This window comes from Copadichromis virginalis, linkage group LG10, assembly GCF_057382275.1.
Source record: "Copadichromis virginalis isolate Kocher_CV1m ecotype Utaka linkage group LG10, C_Virginalis_male_GT1.1, whole genome shotgun sequence".
In the NCBI taxonomy this organism is placed as follows: Eukaryota; Metazoa; Chordata; class Actinopteri; order Cichliformes; family Cichlidae; genus Copadichromis; species Copadichromis virginalis.
In genome coordinates, this window is record NC_140627.1 from 3,159,993 (window position 1) to 3,182,619 (window position 22,627).

General features: G+C 42.9%; 1 protein-coding gene across 2 annotated transcripts in view; it reads left to right on the forward strand.

Moving 5' to 3' along the window:
- LOC146699661 (calmodulin regulator protein PCP4-like) overlaps positions 1 to 19,055 on the forward strand; it is a 31,620-nt gene extending 12,565 nt beyond the window's left edge. The window contains exons 2-3 of one of the 2 annotated variants that reach the window (XM_085469485.1): positions 12,170 to 12,218; positions 18,185 to 19,055. In XM_085469485.1, coding sequence (XP_085325611.1) covers positions 12,170 to 12,218; positions 18,185 to 18,312 — 177 coding nt within the window. In that variant the 3' untranslated portion in view covers positions 18,313 to 19,055. Of the gene's footprint in view, positions 1 to 12,169; positions 12,219 to 18,181 lie in introns of both variants that reach the window. The other variant, XM_085469484.1, reaches the window with a different exon arrangement.
- Positions 19,056 to 22,627: the final 3,572 nt, after the last annotated feature.

The window sequence follows — 22,627 nt, forward strand, 5'->3', positions numbered from 1 at the left end:
CCCTATTCTTCGCCCGCTTCAACTTCACACTCTCCTATCGTCCCGGGTCACGAAACATCAAACCCGATGCGCTCTCCCGTCTGTATTCCCCCGACAGCGAGGCGCCCCCCCCCCGCCACCATCCTGCCTGCCTCCTGCGTGGTGGGTGCTCTCACCTGGGAGATTGAGGAGACCAAGAGGACCTGTCCCTCTCCGTCCCGTCGGCCCCTCATCACCTCCGGCGCTGCCAACGTGTGTGGCGCTGCGCTCGCCGCGCCCTCCTGCGCGCAAAGGAACGACAGGCGCACTACGCCGATCGTCGCCGCGCCCCAGCCCCTGACTACCAGCCGGGACAGAAGGTTTGGTTGGCTGCTGGGAACATCCCGCTCCGGGGCACGTCCCGCAAACTGGCTCCCCGTTTCATCGGGCCGTACGAAGTGGACCGAGTCATCAACCCGGTGGCAGTCAGGCTCCGGCTTCCGGCCTCTCGGCGTGTGCATCCCACGTTCCATGTATCTCAACTTAAGCCGGTCCGCCTCAGCCCCCTGTGCCCTCCTTCCGTGCCCCCTCCTCCCGCCCGGCTCGTCGGCGGCCATCCGGCCTATGCGGTCCGGCGGATCCTGGATGCGCGCCGGCGCGGGCGCGGCTGGCAGTATCTTGTGGATTGGGAGGGGTACGGCCCCGAGGACCGCCTCTGGGTCCCGCGCTCCTTCATTCTGGACCCTTGTCTCATCTCTGCTTTCCGTGCTTCTCTCCGCAGGCGGGGTCCCGGCCGGTCGCCTGGGGGCGACCCTTGAGGGGGGGGTACTGTCATGGTCCACGGCCCGGCGTCCGGGGTGCTGCTGGGATGTCCACGCCCACGAGCGTGGCTGCTAACCCCACACCTGCATCCCATCCCAGGCGATCACCAGGTGGACTATTTAATCCTGCCCTACCTGCTGCTCCACGCCAGTCCGTAGTCGCCTCTCAGCGATCACAACTCGGCGTGTTTTTGTTTTCGAGCCACCTGCCTGTCCACCTGTCCGCCTGAGATTTGGTTCACATTCAGCTTCGCCGTCTCGACCCCTTTTGGAGCTCCACCCCCCTCTGGTTCACTCGGCCCGGCTATCACCGTGAGACGCACACTCCACCTTCCCTCGTATGCTGCCTTTTTTCCGCACCCCAGTAATCTGTCTCTCTTTTTGTTTTACAGCCTCTCACAGCCCCGCTCTCGGCGTTCCCTGTGCGGTCCCTCGGTTTCTTCTGGTTTCATACGTTGTTTTTCTGGCTACCCTCACGGGACACCTTTAGTTGCAATAAAAATTACTTTCTTTATTCGCTCCTACCCTAGTGTGTGTGTTCTGCTACTGGGTCCTGCCTGCGCTCGGAACTTCGGTTCATGACAGATGATAAAAGAGTTTTATTAAACTTAATTCACTTCATTATTTTTAGACAAATAATGTTTTAGGTCGTTAGCCACAAACACACAAAACAAAATAAGGAAAACAAACAAACAAAAACAAGAATTGTATGACCATTGAAAGGCTTTGATCATTTAAAAACTGCCAAACTTTTTAATAAAACTTGTCACTTTAAGTTCACGTGTTTCCTTGCACTCCATGTAGGATGACATGTGGGTCATTTCTCACATATTTCCTGCTCGGCCATCTCGAATTTGCATGAAAATCTTATGGTCCCAAGTTTTAACACATGCAGTGAGTGCTCTGAAATTTTAGCTTCATATATCAAATACTTTGAAAGATACTGAAAGTGGTCAAAGTTTCCTTGTGGTGCTCTTATTATAACTCAGAGCAGAAAATATTCTAAAAATCTGATGATGGTGCGACCCGGGTTTTAAAATGGAAGAAGCACATATTTAACAAAATGATTTTCTGAATTATAATTAGAGTACCATCTGGTTTTATTTGGACAATCTAAAGATATTTTTGTTTTTGTGATACAACTTGTTATATTTGCTCCGTCCAGCATGACAGCTGATAATGGCATTTTCTTCAAATATGTGATTAATTATGTCACATCAAAAATAGTCTACATACTTTATTTTATAGTATTCTCTAATTCAACTATGTATATTCAGAAATGGTCAGTAATTATTTTTTTTTGCAATTTGGAGGGGTGCTGGATTTTATTAATTTTATTTGAACTAGTCAATATTTTGACATGTTTTGATGTATCTGTCCCAGATCACATCATGATTGTGATTAATTCTGATGGTAAGAAAGACCAGTGATACAGGAGCACAAAGGACGAGAAAACTAATAATTTCTGGTGTTTATCGAGCTCTGTTTGTTGCCAGTCAACCATGATAGGCATAGTGGCACACACTGTACAGGAGGAGATCATCATTAGCAATATAATTATCATCACTGCAATCCATTTGTCAAGCTCCCTCTGTTTCTGGCATATGGGACTGGAAGCCTGCAACAGTCGTGGATCCTCCTCTGAGACAATGCAAGCTAAAAAAGAAATATACAGAAGCTGCATATAATCTGCTCAAACACCAACCAGTAACACAAACTTAGGTTCAGTTTAGCTATTGGCACCAGAACGTGTACGAGACTCGTGGTCTGCTCTCATCCAGCTTCCTGCCCTGACTCCCCAGATTTGTCTTTATGTTTGTGCTGCAGGGCCAAGACTTCAGAGTAAATCCAGATAACAAAGTGCAGAATCGATCAGTTCAATTATGTTTTAACAGCTAATGCTACTGATTGACCTGGTAGTTCAGCTTTCCATACTACATTGTGCCAAAACTTTAAACTAGCAAAAATCTCTTTGCTCAGTGTCCACAAGTTTGGGTCAGTACTCTTACCAAGATAGTTCCAAAGGCCAGATCTGAATGAGGGTGGGGGAGGTTCAATTTGCCATGTTGCAAGGAGAGCTTAACTTCTGTCTCGCTAGCTTGCGCTGCGCTCAGTGGATCTGCGCTCGACAGTGCAGCCTAGGCAGAGTAGTCGAACACAGATCCACCGAGCTCTCAACACAGACAGCATCGTCAGAAGAAAAGTTGTTAAAATAAATTAAAAATTTTGTATTGTTCGATACATATGTGTACCGAACCGAAAGCACTGTATCGAACGGTTCAATATCGATACGAGTATCGTTGCACCCCTAATATATGTATATATATATTTGTGTGTGTGTGTGTGTGCATATCAAATAATCTTCTTTAAAGTACATTGCAAAGTGTTTCCTATTGTAGAATATAAATTGCTAAGAAGTTTTCTTTTCTTTTTCTAATTATATACAACAAACATGTCTGTGGTACCTGCTCCTTTGGCAGTTTTAATAATCATGATAGCAGGCATCTCAGCTTGGTGTCACATCTGTTCCTTAGAATGTCAAGGTCACAGCTGTCAAGTGTGAACATTAATGGAAAGTGGACAGCTACAGGAGGTTAGATGTGCTTTAATGATAAAAAAATATGCGAGGAGGGATATTTGATCATGTCTTGTAGAGCTAATCACAAAATATGGAAATACTACAGAGCTAGAATGCAGTAAAAACAGTAGAAGTGCTGTGTAGAATAACAACAGAACTTAAGATCAAGCTAGTCTTTCTTTCTGTTTGGCTTCAAAGGAGCCTGAAGTTTTTAATCGGTCTTGAGCAATACTTCTCCAGGCTTTATGAATGTTTGTTAATTATGAATTAATTATGAATTATGAATGTTCAAGCTTTTTCTTTGGAAATTGGCTGCTTGTATGCCAGAGGCGGAGCCAGACATTTGAAACACCCGGGGCTTAGCCATAAAGGGTAGTATGCATTGGCGGCAGGGGGGTTTGCGGGGGGGGGGGGGGGGGGGGGGGTAGAAATGAATGAAAAAGATTAATAGGCTCTGTTTTGAGTTTTGTTCAAAAAAGAATGACTTCATATAGGAAAAAAATATATCACATGTGCAGGACACCTTAAACTAGTTTTTTAATTAAGCAGCAAAGCAGAGCAAAATCAGGGCTGTATCAAGACACCGGGACTGAACCCCAATTCAACCAGACCCAGAACTGATCCGGAATTAAAACAGGACTACAACAGTAACCAAGACAGAACCAGAATCAGAACTAGATGATAGCAGCACTAAAAATCATCATAGCCCTGCACTACACTTATTTTTTAATTCTACCAAAGTCCACTATTTAGATTGAGAAAAGTTTATATAATTATTTAGCCTTGTTGTGCAAACAAGCCTGCAAAACTTAATAAATATAGAATTTGAAAAATAACAAACCTAAAAAGAAACACTAGGTACGAGATACATGAGTCCCTATGATACGGTGATACTTTTGGTAAACGACCATTTGACTAACATGTGTGTCTCACCTGCTCTTGTTCCACCTCTGTTCTGTCCTCATTCTCCATCTCCCTCTCTGTTCCTCTCTCTCCCTCTCTGTTCCTCTCTCTCCCTCTTTGTGCTGACAATCATCAAATATACAGTTGAAACCAGATATTTACACACTCTTCAGACAAAAACACTTTTTTAATTGTAACATCAAATCAGACTAAATGTTTATTTTTTTAGATTGATAAATATAAAAACATATTTGTTAACTTTCAGAGTAAAGAGAGAAACTATCTGTATTTCTTAATTGCAAATGGCACCAAATTGTATTCATAATTGAGCCACACTTATGGAGCTCCACAATTCTTTTCTTGGTGTTTTGGTTGACATCTCTGGATTTTCCCATGTTAAAGAAACAGGCTCTGTGTTTTGCCTTATATGCATCCACAGCTGTGCCACCAATTTACTCACATGGACTCTACTAACCTATCAGAAGAGTCTTCAGCTCGCCTGGCTGCGTTTCTCTAACAGCGCACTCGCAGGCAGCAGCTGCCCCGCTTAGTGTCTGAGCTTGGATCATATCAATATTAGGGGGGATTTACGCACAGTTGTAAATTCCCGAAGTACGGAGCCCCGCAGGGGACATGGGAGAAAAAAAAATTAAGACGGACTTTTGTGAGATCTCGCAAAACTATCTCGGGATCTCGCAAAACTTTTAGCCACATTCTTCGGATGCCGGCTCGAAGCCGACCTCCCGGTCAACTTTACTGTGGGATCATCTTGTCAGGGAACCAAAGGTGAACATGCAAGCAGTGGAGATAGCAAAAGTAGATGCATTTAAATACCTGGGTATGGACTAGGGCTGGGCCATATCATACCTTTCACAGTGTAATGTTGGGCAACGATAAATATGAAATATGGCGATAGAATATGGGTAAAACGCGCATGCGCAGTGCCTTTGTTTTCATACACACATGGCGGCGACGCAGAATAAGAAGAGCGAAAGCGGATCGTTGAATGAAACTGATGAACCAGAACTGGTTTGTAAAAATGCTGCAGCTTCACTGGTGGAACTGGTTTAGCTTTCGTCCATCAGATACACAACAAAGCACTATTTTTTGGTAGCGCATGCTAGCGGGCCGTCGTTATTACCGTGTTTTTTGGAAAATACGGCGCACTTAAAATCAATCCTTTGATTTTTCTGAAAGTCGACAGAGCCCCTTATAATCCCGTGTGCCTTATGTATGAATTCTGGTTGTGTTTACTGACCTCGAAATGATTTTATGTGCACGGCGCTCGAAAATCTGTCAAATGTTTCAGTACGACTTTGCTAAGATACGAAGCCGCACCGCTCGATGGATTGTCGGAGCTTTACGGCTATCGTTGGCAGGAGCCTCGCGGAGTGATACGTACTGCGCTTCAACATAATATTACCGTATTGTGTGTGTATAACCTCTTTTTAAGTTGTGTGGATATTCTACATGGTTATGCTGAGGATATCAGAATCAGAATCAGAATACTTTATTGATCCCTGGGGGAAATTATTTTTTGTTACAGTGCTCCATTTTAAACCAACATTAAGACAAGACAGACAATACGCTAACTAAGAATAGTACAATATATACATATATATACATACATACATACATAAGTCACTTATAAATAAATATTTGGAAAAGAAACATGTGTAGTTGTAGCAGCAAACAGTGTGTTAAGTGGATGCATTGTACAGGGAGATGGCCACAGGCAGGAATGATTTCCTGTGTCGTTCAGTGGTGCTTTTCGGTAATCTCAGTCTCTCACTGAACGAGCTCCTGTAACTGACCAACATGTCATGGAGCGGGTGGGAGGTGTTATCCAACATTGTCTTTATCTTGGACAGCATCCGCCTCTCCGACACCACCTTGAGGGAGTCCAGCTCCATCCCCACAACATTGCTGGCCTTACGGATCAGTTTATTAAGTCTGTTGGCATCTGCGACCCTCAGCCTGCTCCCCCAGCATGCAACAGCATAGAGGATCGCACTGGCCACCACAGACTCATAGAAAATCCTCAGCATTTTCTGGCAGATGTTGAAGGACCTCAGTCGCCTCAAAAAATAGAGACGACTCTGGCCCTTCCTGTAAAGTGCTGTGGTGTTTTTAGCCCAGTCCAGTTTATTGTCAATGTGTACTCCAAGGTATTTATAGTCCTCCACAATGTCAACACTGACCCCCTGGATTGAAACAGGGGTCAAGTGTTTCCTGGTCTTCCTGAAGTCCACGATCAGTTCCTTGGTCTTTGCCACGTTGAGCTGCAGATGATTCTGCTCACACCACGTGACAAAGGAGTCGACCACAGCCCGGTACTCTGTCTCATCATCCCTGCTGATGCATCCAACCACCGCAGAGTCATCAGAAAACTTCTGAAGATGGCAGGTCTCTGTGCAGTGGCTGAAGTCTGTGGTGTAGAGGGTGAAGAGGAAGGGGGAGAGGACAGTCCCCTGTGGTGCCCCTGTGTTGCTAATCACCTTGTCAGACACACACTGTGGGAGACGTACATATTGTGGTCTTCCTGTCAGGTAATCAACAATCCAGGACACCAGAGAAGCATCCACCTGCATCGCTGCTAACTTATCACCCAGGAGGGTCGGCCTGATGGTGTTGAAAGCACTGGAAAAGTCAAAAAACATGACCCTCACAGTGCTCGCCGGCTGGTCCAGATGGGTGTAGACACGATTGAGCAGGTAGATGATGGCGTCCTCTGTTCCGAGACGAGGCTGATAAGCGAACTGAAGGGGATCCAGATGTGGTCTTACTATGGGTCGCAGCTGGTCCAGGATGAGCCTTTCCAGGGTCTTCATGATGTGGGAGGTCAGTGCCACGGGCCTGTAATCCTGGGGGCCACTGGGACGAGGCGTCTTTGGTACAGGGACGAGGCATGATGTCTTCCACATCACCGGGACCCTCTGCAGACTCAGACTCAGCATAAACAGTTTATGAAAGACTCCACACAGCTGGGGGGCACAGGCCTTGAGGACAAGGGGACTCACTCCGTCTGGTCCAGCAGACTTGCCTGAGTGAAGTCTCCTCATTTGCATCTCAACCTGGTATTGAGTGAAGGTGATGGGTGGGGGAGGGGTGTCAGGAATCTCACAGGAGGCAACATGTGAAGAGAGAGGCTGGCACAGTGGTGTGGCTCTGGATTCCAGGCTGACTGCAGGTGAGGTTGTGGGGGTCAGTCGGCCAGTTTCCACTGGAAATGCCTTTTGGTTAAACTGTCAGCAAAGAATTTGCATTTGCATTTGCAAATTTTTTATATAACTTTAATGCACATAAAAAAGCTGCTTGTGTAAGTGAAAATACATTGATGTCAGTCTTGGCATACAGTTTGATCTCATCTATGTAGAGTAGATAGCTGATGGTTACTCCACTCCTGAATCTATATTCTGTGGTGTAAATAAGGCACAGCGGGACCACAGATCATCACTTAGAGCCATTTCATTGAAATCACATCACACCACAACCCCTGAGTCCCCGTGTTTTTAACTGAGCGGCCGTGATTAAGGATGCCGTGCAGGTGCGTCCACCCTCCCTGCACGGCACCGCAGACCGCGCCCCACCACATACCTCCATCACCCGATTGAGGCCGGGGAGCCATCTGGCTGAACCTACTCCCCCGCCGCGAGTGGGAGAGGGAATCAGCCTGGACCGTCGGCACCCAACAGGGAGGTGCAAACGATTCTCTTATCGATTCCAGTCGCCCGAATGATGTCAACACGTTGCGGAGCGTCATTTACCTGGCAGGAAACATGGCACCTAAGCGGCTCAAACGCTCAAAAATTTGGTTATACTTTACGAGAACTGATGACAACAGGACAACTTGCAATACTTGAAAAGTAGATATTTCATTTAAGGCAGGAAACACTACGAATATGCAAAAGCATTTGCTCACAAAACACGCGATGACCTTAAATGAATGTCGTGTTTTTAATTCCGCTCCGGACTCGTGAATCTCAACCAGCAGCAGCGGTAACGTTTGCACGTCCTCTCCCGTTAATGCGGCAGGTAAACAATCAACTAACAGTGCATATTATGTTAGCGCGATCTGCCTTATTACAAAACCTGCCATTACTGTGCATTTAGTGACCATGATGAGAGAGACAGAGCCTGGCTCAGATGCTGGCAGTTCTCACTGCAGTCTACTGGTAGCGTCTCCTTTCAGGCCAGGATAGACGAATGTCACCGAGCAGTGACTCAGTTTGTGGTCAAAGGCTTGCACCCGTTTGCCACAGCAGATGATTTTCAGTAAGTGAATGTGTTTAATTGTAGGCAGGGACATTACTGGATATTCTTGTGTAATTGCTACAGAATAATTTATGTTAAACTTTGTTATTGCTACAGAAGAATATTTATTTTATTATTTTACATTTACATTTTTTTTTCCTGGGGACCCTGTGACACCCCATTGAAGAGCCGTAGGCTGTGGATCTCTTAAGATCTCACTGTTGGGTTTGTAAGGCCATGTTACTCCTAAATTTCTATCTTGTTCAAAGAGAAGATATAAAACAAAGTTCTAAGCTAATCGACCTTATTGTTCTCCTTTTTTATAAAGAATCGAATCGTTAAACAGAATCGAAAATGGAATCGGAATCATGGAAATCTTATCAATACCCATCCCTAAACCTAAGTAAAAACTGGGATGGGCCGTGACAAACAACTCATATGAAAGTCACTCGTTGCTCCCTAAAGTCATCTTATGATATAGACTGCAGGCGCGCTCTTGTTCTGAAATTGAAGAGATGAAACCTCTGCTGAAGAAGTGAAATGGAACAGAGAATCAAATAGTGCAGAAAAAATGTGCTAATGTGTAAAGAGTGTGCACATTAGAAGTTCAGCCGTCATGTAAGCTGTGAAAAATGGAAGACTGTTAAGGGAAGAATGGAGTGGGCATGTTGGAGAAAAGAACGCTGTCCTCCAGACTTTAAAGGAAAACATTTTATTTATATTTCATGAACCAATAAGGCTAAACATACTTTGTTGCCATAGCTTGCAGCTAAAATACACCTGGTGATGATGCAGGAGTTGCTATGATAATGATATATACAGCTCTTGTTCAGTCTCCGTCTTTAAACTCAAAATGAGTTTTTGAGACAAAGACAAAAATAATCTCACTCAAAGTAACCACACACACACACACACACACACACACACACACACACACACACACACACACACACACACACACACACACACACACACACACACACGTGTGTGCATCCAGTTCTGACCTGCCGTTTTTTACTGTTCATCAATATTGTGCTCCATCTTCACATTGTACTGAAACAATTGCTCAACTCTTATTGTCATTCTCCTCCTGGATCTCAGCTCTGGCTGAATGCTCGCTTGTGGTGGGTGGAGGTGTGATGTATGGCACCATCACTTCATGGCACTGCCTCCTGCCCTCTTGAATAACAGACCACAATCAACCAACTGACAGTAAGCACGATGCCAGGAATCCCAGGAGATTTCTGCATGTAAACAGAAAAACAGATGGCCAAGTTGCCAAACAAGTTTTTCTTCTACTTGCTCTCCTGATGGCATAAGGGGACTCTGGGGGGAGATATTTGGCTTTATCTAGGCGTCCAGGCAGCAGAGCTATATAAACCCTCTATACACATTGAATATTCTATTATATTCTCATAAAAGTGTTCTATTAGGTTGAAGTCAGGACTCTGTGCAGGCCAGTCAAGTTCTTCCACACCAACCTCTTCATCCATGTCTTTATGGACCTGGCTTTGTGCACTGGTGTGCAGTCATGTTGGAACGGGGAGGGGCCATCTCCAAACTGTTCCCCCAAAGCTGGGAGCATGGAATTGTCCAAAATGTCTTGTTTTCTTGAAGCATTAACAGTTCCTTTCATTCGAACTAAGGGGATGAACCTAGCTCCTGAAAAACAACCCCACACCACAATCACCCCTACACCAAACTTTACATTTAGTACAAAGCATCAGACAAGTACCGTTCTCCTGGCAACCACCAAAACCAGACTTGGTAATCTGAGTGACAGAAGGAGAAGCATGATTTGTTACTTCATGGACTATAGAGCTAGAGAGAACACGTCTCTACTCCTCAGTGGCGGTGTGGTTTGCACCACTGCATCTGATGCTTTGCATTGCTCTGGGTGATGTAAGGCTTGGATGCAGCTGCTTGACCATGGAAACCAATTCCATGAAGCTCTCTACACACTGTTGTTGAGCTAATCTGAAGGCCACATGAAATTTGGAGGTTTGTAGCAATTGACTCTGCGGAAACTTGGCGACCTTTGTGCGTCTCAGCGTTTTCTGAGCCCGATCTGTGATTTTGCATGGCTGTGGCTGAATTGCTGTCACTCCCAGTTACTTTCACTTTGCTATAATAACACTAACAGCTGACTGTGGAATATTTAGTAGTGAAGACATTTCACGACTGGACAAGTAACATCCTATCACTGTCACGGTTGACACTGGCCAACCGTGGGGATGTGAGGAAGGCGTGGAGCTCTGAATGCAAACTGCATTTATTTACAGTGAAAATAGAAAATAACAATAAATCCTCAGTGCGCTCCCGACTCCCGTGACGTCCTCTTCCCAGTGTCAGTGTTCCTTGTCCCCGCTCCTCAGTGTCTGAGCACCCCGTGCTCGCTGAGCTCTTGTTTCCACACTCCTCCTGGGGAGATAACAAACAGGCAGCTGTAAGACACACACAATGCGGCAGACTAACTGTACTGACCGGACGAGAGACTAACGTGAAGTCACGCAATGATCCAGCGTCGGAGAGAGCTCCACCACAATCTTAAGTAGCTCCTCCTACGGGGCTTCGTCAGCTGTGTGATGGTTTTCAGGTGTGGCCAACCACCTGGCAGGGCCACACCTACCAGGCCTGAAGGCGCCTGTAAACAGGTGCTCCCAGACACACCCAGACTCACACACATACCTGCAAGCAGGGAGAACGAGGGACAGCAACACCAAAAATACATATAATGTAATACAAGTCCATAACTGCTCAGGGACCCCAGGTCGCTCAGATCCAGGTCCCTGACAATCACGGTACCAGGCTGCAATTCACTGAGCTCCTGAATTCAGTGATTTACATGGGTGGGTGAATACTTTTGGCCATATTGTGTGTTTATCAAGAATGAGGAACACTGATGGCACAGATGCCAAACTAAAATGATACTTAATACTTTATATAATTATACTCTACACAGTCGCAGTCCGTGCATGTCAATATCAAGCATAAAAAATAAGACGTGCCTTTTTTGTAGCATTAAGTATTGGCATGATTAGCAGTAAACTGCATGTTGCAGTACTTTTTATACTTTGTAATAAATATTTATTAACAATCCAACCACTTTTTGTATGCAAATCAGCTCAGAACCCAGTATATGTTGGTATGCAGCCAATGATTGACCCGCTAACCTTTGACCTGTTCTAGTGCTTGAGCCACAGCCACCCCAAATAAACGGCACGAAACCAAAGGTCCATGTGAAGGAAACTCTTAGAAAAGCAGAAGTTGTGAATGAAGCGAGCCTCGGCTCACACTGTAAGCCTGGATGCAGTCTTACTGCAGGCGAACGGCATCATCCCATCAGAGAACTCTCAGGAGCTTCAGGAGCAGGTAGAGCAAACTTGTCTCTGCTGCAGAAACATGGATTATAGATCAGCTTATCACATCCTGGCTCGCCTCACAAAGAACCACACCTCTCCTTTCAATTGTCTTATGTGTTGCTCACATCTGTGTGACTATAGCAGATGCTTGTTTTGGTCCAGGAAACGATCAGATTGGTACTTGGGGGAATGAACAACATATTTTGGGTTGAAGGCAGGTTTACATGTAGCATCTCAGGCTGATGTTAATTGTAACTTTTAATTGCTCATTGTTTCTCTTCTCATTTTTGCAGAGACAAGCATCTGGCCCAATGACCGGAAACAGCAAAGCATCTGTCCAAGGTATTTTTAAACCGAATTTAAATAATGTGAAGTTTTCACCAAAGATTAGATTGTTTAAAAGACAATCGTGCATAAATCTTTACACACTAAAGTGACCTCAACACCACAATAACAAGCTAAATTTCTCATATATTCTCTACTTCTGAGTGGTTTAATTTAAAGCACTGCATAAGTGTTTTTAAAGCACATTATAGGTTTTATATTATCCACAGCTGTGAACATGGTGGAAAAGATTTACAGTAAAATAAGCGTATTTTTTGCATTTAGTAAGCACAGTTCTTGAGTAAATGTACCCACACTAGAGTTCAAGTGTTTGGGCATTTTTGCATATTTAATTTTAAGATATATTCTGCTTTAAACCATCAAGTTAAAACAACAAACTGAGAGACAAAAACAAACAAACAAACACAACCTCATAAATCCACCAAGACAGTTTTTCACACCAGCTTGTGCACATGTTAGTGTCACAATCTGGCTGAAGCAGACTGTATGGAGTGAGGAGGAGGACCCAAGTCCTGACATTCGAAAGAACAAAACTTGAGCTTGACAAAAAACGAGCCATTTATTCAAGGCCGGTGGAACAATACAAAACAGAAGGGCAAGTGTGAAACTAAACTATAACCTAAACTGGGTGATCCAACGATAACACAAAAAAACTGGAACATGAACGTGGAAACCCGGCATGAAAAACCTGGAACGTGAAGACTTGACATAAATACACGAAATCCCTGGAAACATGGATGTAGTAACAAGCACACATAGCAGGAAAGCAGACAACCGGACAAGGAATGAGTGAAAACTCGGAGACTAAATACACACAGGAGGTGATCAGGGGAAGTGAAACTAAATACACTGAACATAGAACGCCAGACCTCTTCAAAATAAAACAGGAAACATAACAGGACGCAGACATGACACACGGACTGTTGAGGGACACGCACATTATGAATACAGAGGGGGAAAGGGGACTGGGGATGAGACACGGACATAACTAAGCACAAACAGAACATGATGGCTGGGGGGAAACACGTGACAGAAGGAATGCATCACAAGTGGAAAACATGTAAACAAGAGGAGCAGATGGGAGAGAAAGGCATCAATGAACCACATGAAGGGCGACTTAAACACAAGGGGTGAAGACATAAGGGGAATCTAATAAAAAATGAACTATAACTGGGCAACGTAGGGGCATAAGGTAACTAAATTGTCATGCGCCGCGGCGCGCGTGCACAAAAGGATCCAAACGCAGACTCAAGCGCTAGCAGAAAAGGACACTTTATTATAATAACAAAAGGCGAAAACCAAAGGAGCAAAACGAGGAACTACAAAACCCGGGAAACAATGATGCGAGGAAGCCGGAATCGGGACCGTGGGAGGCTGCAACAGAAAGGGGAGAAGATTACTAGGGAGCCGGGAAGCGGAGGAAACACATCAAAACTGAGTTAGACCAGTTGGCTTACGATTAGAGCGGGACCGTGGGAGCTGGGGAGGGAAGTCCGTGGAGGTAGTGGATGGGCCAGATGATGCACCGGGTGATCCAATTGAGCAGGAGGACAGGCAGGTGGCAGACGCTGAACGCCGGATCGAAACCTAGACACAAGTAGGCAGATTTAACGCAGCTCCAACAAGATAGTAATGCAACGCTTTCGCGGGAGTCTAGTTACCACAGAGAGGTGATTAACGGACTGGCGTGGAGCATCCGTCAGCGCCGGGTTATTAAGTAGCTCTTCAGGTAATCACCCCGATGGAGAGCAGGTGTGCCGGTGATGGCCCAGCCTGGGGGTGTGGCTACCCGCACATCACACACAGGACCACGGACAATGACATAGACCATCAAAATAAAACTCAAAGCACTGGGTCAAACGACCCAGGACCGTTACAGTTAGTTACAGAGCTGAAGCTGGGCATTTTAATATGGGAGCGTATCAGGACCCATGGCCTCTAAACCAGCCTCAAAACAGTCGTTTTTGGCAATGCTGCTATGGCTTCATTTTTCATCCTCAGAGGTTTTCACTTGGTAATGATACAACTTGGCAAAAACATAATTTTTTATATCTGACATCTTTAAACAATAAGAAAGTGTTACAACCAGTTTTCTTAAAATAAATAAATGAATAAATACAAGTATATATTTTTTAAATCCTCATATTTGAATGTTTTCTCTGCAATTAAGGATTATTATTGTGAAATTTCATGCTGATAAAATGAAATCTAACATTGTGCTCCAGTATACCTGTCGTGCTTTTCTTATTTAATTTGAATAGTTAATTTCAGTTTGTTTCTTCACTGTTTATCTGAAACAACACACCAGTTCTTTCTAGCATGGTAGTGACTTACTTTGTAAACTGGGCCATGGTATTGTTGGCACGATGAAGTAATTCTAATCCCTTGAGTTATAAACAGCAAAATTGGACTGTGAATACTTGGCAGAATCCTTTGAAATTCATAAATGGTGCTAAGTGCAGAACTATCATCCTGGCAAAATGATAGTGTGGAAGAACAAAAGACTGCTTCTAATGAACCTCACACCAGTGAATGGCATTTTTCAAGACCTGAGCTCAGGTGAGAAAATCAGTCTGGCTTGCAGGATTATCAGTCGCTAACTAAGCTTAAAAATATATATCCTGTCAGGAATATGCATTCAGCAGCTGTTCGACCATGGAGAAGGTGTCATAAATCTTGTAAGTAAATCTAAGTAAGTCATTGTAGTCTGCACATTTTCTGAATTCAATTTCACGGCACTCACTGAATGTAATCTCCTCCACTGCTCGAAGGTAACATTCTTCTCACACAATCAGTGTAGCAGGTTAATAGCAGCCCATTCACTGCCAAACAGTTCCATAGTTCATTCAGCACAGAAGGACCGGATGTTATTTCGCCTCCGTCTCTGGGGCTGCTGATAACCCTGTAAAGACCCCGTGTTGAAATGGATTTTTGTCTCAACCTTTGGGATGATGAAGTGTGTTGCAGCTCTGGCTCGGTCCGAAGGGGGACATGACAGCAGTGATCAGGAGGAATTTGAGGACACTAAATTGAATTTGACACGTGTGAATTGCATTCTTGTGACATTTGTCCGTTTTGGTCTTTCCTTTTAAGAAGAGGTGGTAAGCTGTGTGCCCTTGAATTCTATGCAGGAAAGAAAAGGCACTCACAAAATGAATAATGCTCAACACACACATGACAATATCAGGAATCACAAATCCAAAGATGACATGTGTTGCATAGATTGTATAGAAACCTCCTTCACATAGATGGAGCCATACAACTGCTGTCATTTGCCTGTTTGCTTTGGCATAGCCACTCCAATGTCTCTATTCTCACCTCTAACATTTTTTTAATCCATTCATATAAATTACATGCCATGTTCCAGCTTCAGAAAAAGGGAAATCTCAAAAAGCAATTTCTCACTGTAGCAGTTTATATTTGTCAGCAAGACCTTCCTGCTCTTCCATGTGCGTATGCGGACAGTGGCGTGAAAGAGGCCCAGAGAACAGCAGCAAAACCTGAAGTCAAACATGGCGGCCCATTGTGTGGGGCTTGTGGGACGAAGCTATATCTCTTAAAAATACAGAACATAATAACTAATTTACTTTACAACATTCATGGACTGTACCATTTAATATACTCAGAATTCTAAGCAACACTTAAACATATGGGAATTGTTATCTTTTATTTCTTAATTTAACCTTTTTTTTCTTTTCTGACTCCAGCAGATAAAGATAGAAACAAAGTTACTGCCAAAGTCCACAGTGCCTTGCAGTCTGGGATAATTTACATTTCCCTGTTTCAAGATTATAGATGTTTCCAATGTTTGTTTGCCTAGGCCTTCACTAATCATTGTCCATATACTCTAAGGATGCTGTAATATATATGTAAATGATCTGCAGCAATGATTTACAGATGGGATTCATTCATGGGTTCAGCAGTATGACATACATATGACCTAAAGCCTGATGTGCTTTTAAAAGTTTCTTTGTGGTGTAAAGGGCATGAGCCATGTGGAGCAGGTGTGACTATAAAGAGTGATGGTGTGTGTGTGTGTAATAGAGAGAGATGTGTGTGTGGCTTCTGCAGTTATGAAATATAAAGTTGTTTTTCACTGTCATCCAAGGGCTTCAAGGTCAACAAAAGGTACCATCTAAGCGTAAGTAGGCCATTTGGAAAAAAATCACCTTTCATGCAAGAGTGCACAACCACGCACGGAGCACTGTACTGCATGAAAACTGTAATGCTCAAATAAACAACTGACCTTTTAAAAAAGCGAATGAATGAGCATGATGTTTTCTGGTGGTTTTTTTTTATTGCCGTGAGAACTGAAGAGATATCCTGTAAAACTTTTCACATGTTCATGTTCTGTGATCAAGCAGCCAGATGCACTTCTGTCTTCTCTGTTTATCCCTGTTTGGGCACTTCATCTTTGTTGCTTTGAATCTATTAATCAGAAGCTTGTTTCTTAATTAAGTACAGTGCATCTCATTCCCTTCACACACAGCACCCGGAGGCTTGAAGGAGTTTTGGGTTCTGGCTTAAAGAACTAGAATCTTCTCTGCTGCGCTGTGAAGAGCACGTTCCCCGTTTGCTTCTTTTGTCAGTTTGGGAGCTTCTGCTCTGTCCTTTTACTGAATGTCAGCCATCTGTAATGACATTTACATCTAACAAGAAAGAGGTCACTTCTGCAGCACTGCAACAGAGCAGTAAACTGCAAAATCTTTACTAAATGTTTTCTTTCTGTGTTTATAAACCGCCGTTTATACTGTTGTGTTCGTGTCCAATAATGGCTCGTTTAATGGCTTCCCCATGCCCAGAGTTTACCGGTCTCTTTGAATCTGTAAAACATTAGGCTTCCCTCAGCTGTCGAGGATCTTCCAGCCTGACGAGGATAAAAGTTAGGCTCATGAAGCTGGCGGATCAGTGTAAAATAATGGTTTGAAATTAAATACAAAGAGAAAATATAACGTAAGTAGAAGCAGTATTCATGCATATGTTCCAAGAAGCGGCTTTACCTTGCTCTCTGTGTCAGGAGTAGAGGTTAGCCAAGTTTGTCAAACTAACCAGCTAGTCTTCATCTCAAAAAACTTTTATGCAAATTTACATATTTTTGTAAAACCAAAAGTTTACAATACCTGTAATAACTAGGAATAAAAAAACAGCCCTGGTTGCTGAATGTTCTCTTTCACAGGATAAAACAGAAACTTAGCGTTTTGGACACCAAGGGTAAGAAATATTGAGACTCCCAGTTCATGACATGTGGACACTTGTAAAGGTTTTCTTTGCCAAAACACATAAAAAGTCATTTGGCATCAAATATTTTTTCAGCACACAGGTTTACCAGGTAATTTTGAAGCTTGAATCCATCCTGTGAAAGTGAGACAAATTAGTGAGTGAAAACAAAGCCCCAAACTTCCTTAACTTGGATGAGTTTACATCCTAATTATTGACAGGAATTACAAACTTGCAGCTTACAGAACAACAGTATTTGACCCTCTGGGATGAAGTGTGTTGGTGATTATATGTTACAAGCCTCAGGGGGGCAGTAGTGAGTCCTTTATCATTTGATGCACTGTATTCAGATGACGTCACATTACTAGAGGTTCATTTTGCTCAGAAGATAGAACAGGTCATCCATCAGTTGGAAAGTTGGTGGTTCAGTTCTTGGTTGTGGCCTGTTGAGGAAAAGCTGGATCGTCAGACACCAGCTTGTCGGTCTGGTGACTCAAACAAGCTCTCCTCCGCATAAATCACTTCGCCAACCCCAATGTTACGGTTAACAGGTGGATTTTCCCATCTGAGTGCAGCTAGCCGAACAGCGAACACCCACTTATTGCTAAAGAGACAGAGAGTGAAAGTGGACAGCATAGATTGTGCCTTGAGAGAAATCTTTCAGGAACTTTTGATATGTTTATGAACTCCCCTCTTGAAAGTCCTGCTGTCCTCTCACATTTCCACGTCTCCTCTCTCCCCAGAAGAAAAGAAGAACAACCTCCCCCCGGATTTCGACATCGACATGGACGCCCCGGAGACGGCGAAGGCTGCTGTGACCATCCAGTCACAGTTCAGGAAATTCCAGAAAAAGAAGCAGGATGTGAAGTCGTAGAGTGGCATCTCTTAGCCTCGTCTTCAGCTGACGTGGGCCCGGTCATGCATGTCAATTAAACTGCATCATTATGAACTGGAAAGGGAGGGTGAGGGCGAGATTCCTGAAGGTGGAGGTAGAAGGGTGCGGTTAAATTGTACCTTTGTGAAAGTCTGTGCATAATGAATAACTTTACTATATACAAAATGTTGCATTATTACTTTCTTGGTGTATGTATTTAGATAATAATATAATTTTGCTATTTCTTTTTTACTTCAGTGACACTTTACAGTGTGGTTTCACACTCACTGCACACCCACATAAACAGGAAGCTGGCAGGTCTTCTCATGTAATGTTAAACAGCGATCTTTGATTGATGCTATAATCTGGGTCACAGTACCAGCAGAAGAGTTGGGCTCCACTGGAGGCCTGTTACTGGCTTCTTCCTGTGGCTGAGCAGAATGATTCCATACTGTTACCAGTGTCTTTAAAATCCAATCAGTTTAGTGTCTCTAAATGTGTTCACATGTCAGAGATCTCCTCTCCAACACACTTTCCCCCCGATGACTCTCTCAGTTGTATCTTTGTTGAGACTGCAGATGTTGTGATTGTGGTTCTTTGTTGTGGTTCCAGTGTGATTGTTCATTTTTAGATTGGCTCACGTGTATTGTACAAGCACACACATGCATGCATGAAAGCTCACACATACGTGCACACATGCATACCCACTTCTACAGAGAAATAAATAAAGACAACGGAAAGGAGTGATTTTTTTTTTTGAGTATTTCTTTCCTTGCTACAGAATTCGTGCACCGCATGCAGCAGGTCACATGCTTCAACATCTGTGATTTAAGAAGAAAGTTGAAAAAGCTGACAGTGAAGCATTCATGTGCAAAGCTGCAAGATTATACGAAAACTTTAGTGACGATTGTGAAAGTGGTTAAATGCACACACAATGTACTTTGTGTGCTGCAGTTAAAAGTCTATTTTCATTGATCACAGTGCTATACAAATATTGCACTAGTTAATTTTTTTTGCTAGTATATACAAGCTGGGATCAAAAGGTTCTAATGATTGACCTTGAAAAGAGGTTTTAAGTGATTCATGAACGTCGTTGATTTCTCATTCAACATCCTTTTGTCCTTATGGACCTGTGCCCTTAACTTGATTTACATTTTTGGTAATGTGGACAAAAGAGTTGCACTAACCAAACTGTTGAATATTTAGAATTTAAATATTTTTTAAAGCAGCTTAAAAGTACAACTTTCTCAAACACAGATTTCTCCATCATTCTAGTAGCAGATGTTTGGCTTCTAGAAAACAAAATCATGAATTAATTAAAACTGGAAAAACAAAACAGGAGATCCAATTAAATTTTTATTTTCGATTGTCACAAACAGTGTCCAGGAGCATAAAATCTAAGCAATGTAGAAATGAGCTACATTCTACGCATCAGAAATGAGCTCCTGGGGCTTGTTGACATGACAGGATTCAGTATGTGACTGGACTGTCTCCACTTGGCTCTAAAAACACCTTCGCAGCATGGCAGACCACAAATGCTGAGCCACGTGTTCCTATTTTTGCCCTGCAGTGCTACTCATTACTAATTTGTTACCATGGAAACACTGAGTTATAATGCAGGCAGACTTTTTAAGTGTAAGTTACGTGGGGTTTTTGTGTCGTTTCAGAGCAACAATATCATACGGCGTTAAACACAGTGCTGCAGGTGAATCTCTGCTCTTCTGCCATTTCATCAAAAAGCACAGATGCTGACCACAGTGTTCAGTAACAGAACCTCAGTGGAGTGGAAGACGTGAAATTCTAATTTAAACCTGTTTCCTAGTAGATATATTGGGTATTATTTCACATTAAAATCATTCGTAATGGAAGCTGAGAATATTAAACCAACGATTTTATCAGGAAGTAATGACATGTTTGTTATGCTGTGTATTATGTTCTTTTCAGAAACTGTCCAGGCATCCTACTGCACTGTATGATCTGTAAAATTCATTTGAAACATTTGCCATATTCCCACAAGTAAACTCAAGCTATAATGACAAACTAAAGTGAAGTTTTCTTTCTTCTTTTGTGTCTTTATGATTTGCAAACCTGGATGTGGGCAGATTATCCCTTTCTTCTTAGCATATTGTGTAAAGTAACTTCAGACTGGAAGGGAAGCATCTATGATGACGTGTCTTCTCTGTGCGGGTTTGTGCCTTTGGCCCTGGGTTTTTCATCACCTCCCTGATCGATAACCTGGCAGCCGGCTTCAGAAAGAGTCCTGATAGTTCCAAACTTCTTCTATTTTACATTTCTTGAGTGCTCATAGCAGCCCTTGCACAAATTAAGGTTTAAGTTTCAGCAAAGTTTTATTATGTAGGCATTTTTCCCAACATGCTGTGTTTAAATTGGGATTTTATATACATGTATGAATGTGTGTCCCAGCTAAGTACGAGTTGGGCACACTCACATTCTTGAATACATCTGTAAGGAACAATTTCAATTTAGATTTTCAGTGAAATCTGTAGAAATTTCTGATTAGTTGATCTGATCTGATCTCTTCGCTTTTTCATTTGGATATATCGATGTTGATTTTGCCAGCTGAGTGCGAACAGATCACACTGTAAGGATTTCTCTGTGATCATCACATAAACTCCTTTGCTGTAACTCACTAAATGAGTTTGTGAGGAGTAAAAATATCTGGAATCCAATAAATGACAACATAAACAATGCCAGCTGCCTGAGCCATGCTCAGAGCTCATTGCTTCAGGTCTGCACTGGGACATGCATCCGTGCTTATTACTTTACGTTTTCAGAACCACTTCCTCAGCTCTGCAAACGATGGATTCATATTTCTCAGGCTGATCAGAGGCAAAGAATTCAGTGCAGCCTGAACCTTATTTATGACAGCTGTTATTAACCACTGAGTGTGGTGGTGAGTAAATCTCTGTCACCGTGCTTAATTTGTTGTGGACTTTGGAGGTGGATGGCAGATACAGTTGTCATGCTGAGTAATACACCTTCCTGCTAATCTGTGTCTTGTGATATAAGACCATGGAAGCAATTTAGCAGGCAGGACGTGTGAGGCTCAGGTGGACTCTTCAGGATGGCAGGCTGGTGAGTTCAGAATCAATAAACCAGTTTAGGAAGATTCTTCATAATTCTGTCACTACTGTTCACACTTATCCTCTGCAGCAACACCAGACGGAGTCTTGACAGGCTGAAATTTAACAACACTTTAAATTGACACTGACTTCATTAGAGCAGAAAATTAAACTGATATGTTTCACTCCAGTCTTTTCAGCGCATTTCGTCCCTTGCGTGATATTTAACTTCAGCCTACATGTCCCACAGTGCCTTCTGCCTGTTAAGTGGCACTTTATTGCTTGGCAGTTCTCTTTATCCTTTCTTAATAATACCACAGAAATGTGTGAAATGATCTGAAAACCTCAATGAACATGTCTGTTATGGTGAAGAAGCTGTTATCGGTCCAACTGCATTCCTGCTCCGGCCAAATGTCACCCTCACAAGCTCTAGAAGTGCTTTGATTTTCAAATGACAATAATTATACTAAACTTTATCGATTAATGCCAAAAAAAGCTTAAAATGAAGTTAGTACCTTTTATTAAAATGTGTTCTGGAGCAGTGAACCTGATGCCTCCAAATACCGTGGACAGTCATGTGGTACAGAGGGGCACTGGTAGTGAAAGAACTGGTCCCACTCCCCAATTTCAGATGAATGATCTGAATTACACTTGTAGTCTTTAGAAATGAAGTTTCATGTTTCAGGCAATCAGAGCTAAATCCATCCTAGAGTTTCTCAGTGTACGGCACCACAGCAGTTAGTCACGACCAACTGTGGCTGCAACATAATCATCTGGCACTAAGTTAGAAAAACGAAAAATGTTTCTATGAGAATTTCTATTTAAAATTAAGTTCAAAACTGAAGAAATACATCAGTTTTAAGATTGTGGGAATAATTTTAGAGCCACAACTGAATTTGATAAGTATGTTTGGAAGATTTCAGATATGTTTAAGGTCAACCTGAACTGTTTTAAGTAAATTTGACTCCACCCGCTCCGGCAGCACAGTCATTTGGGCATTCATTCATATTCTATGGCAATATGGCATCAAGCACCACCATCTATAATTAAATATCTGACATGTTTATATAATTAAACTCTGACAACATTGGATAAAAAGTCTGTTCTGGGGCATCGCTGTCACATTTAAAAGAAATATAACTGATTTAGTTTTGAGTGTTTCATTCATTTGGTTTTCTTAAATGAGTTTTGTATAAACAGTCCTGCCCTGTTTATACAAATGCGTCTTTCTA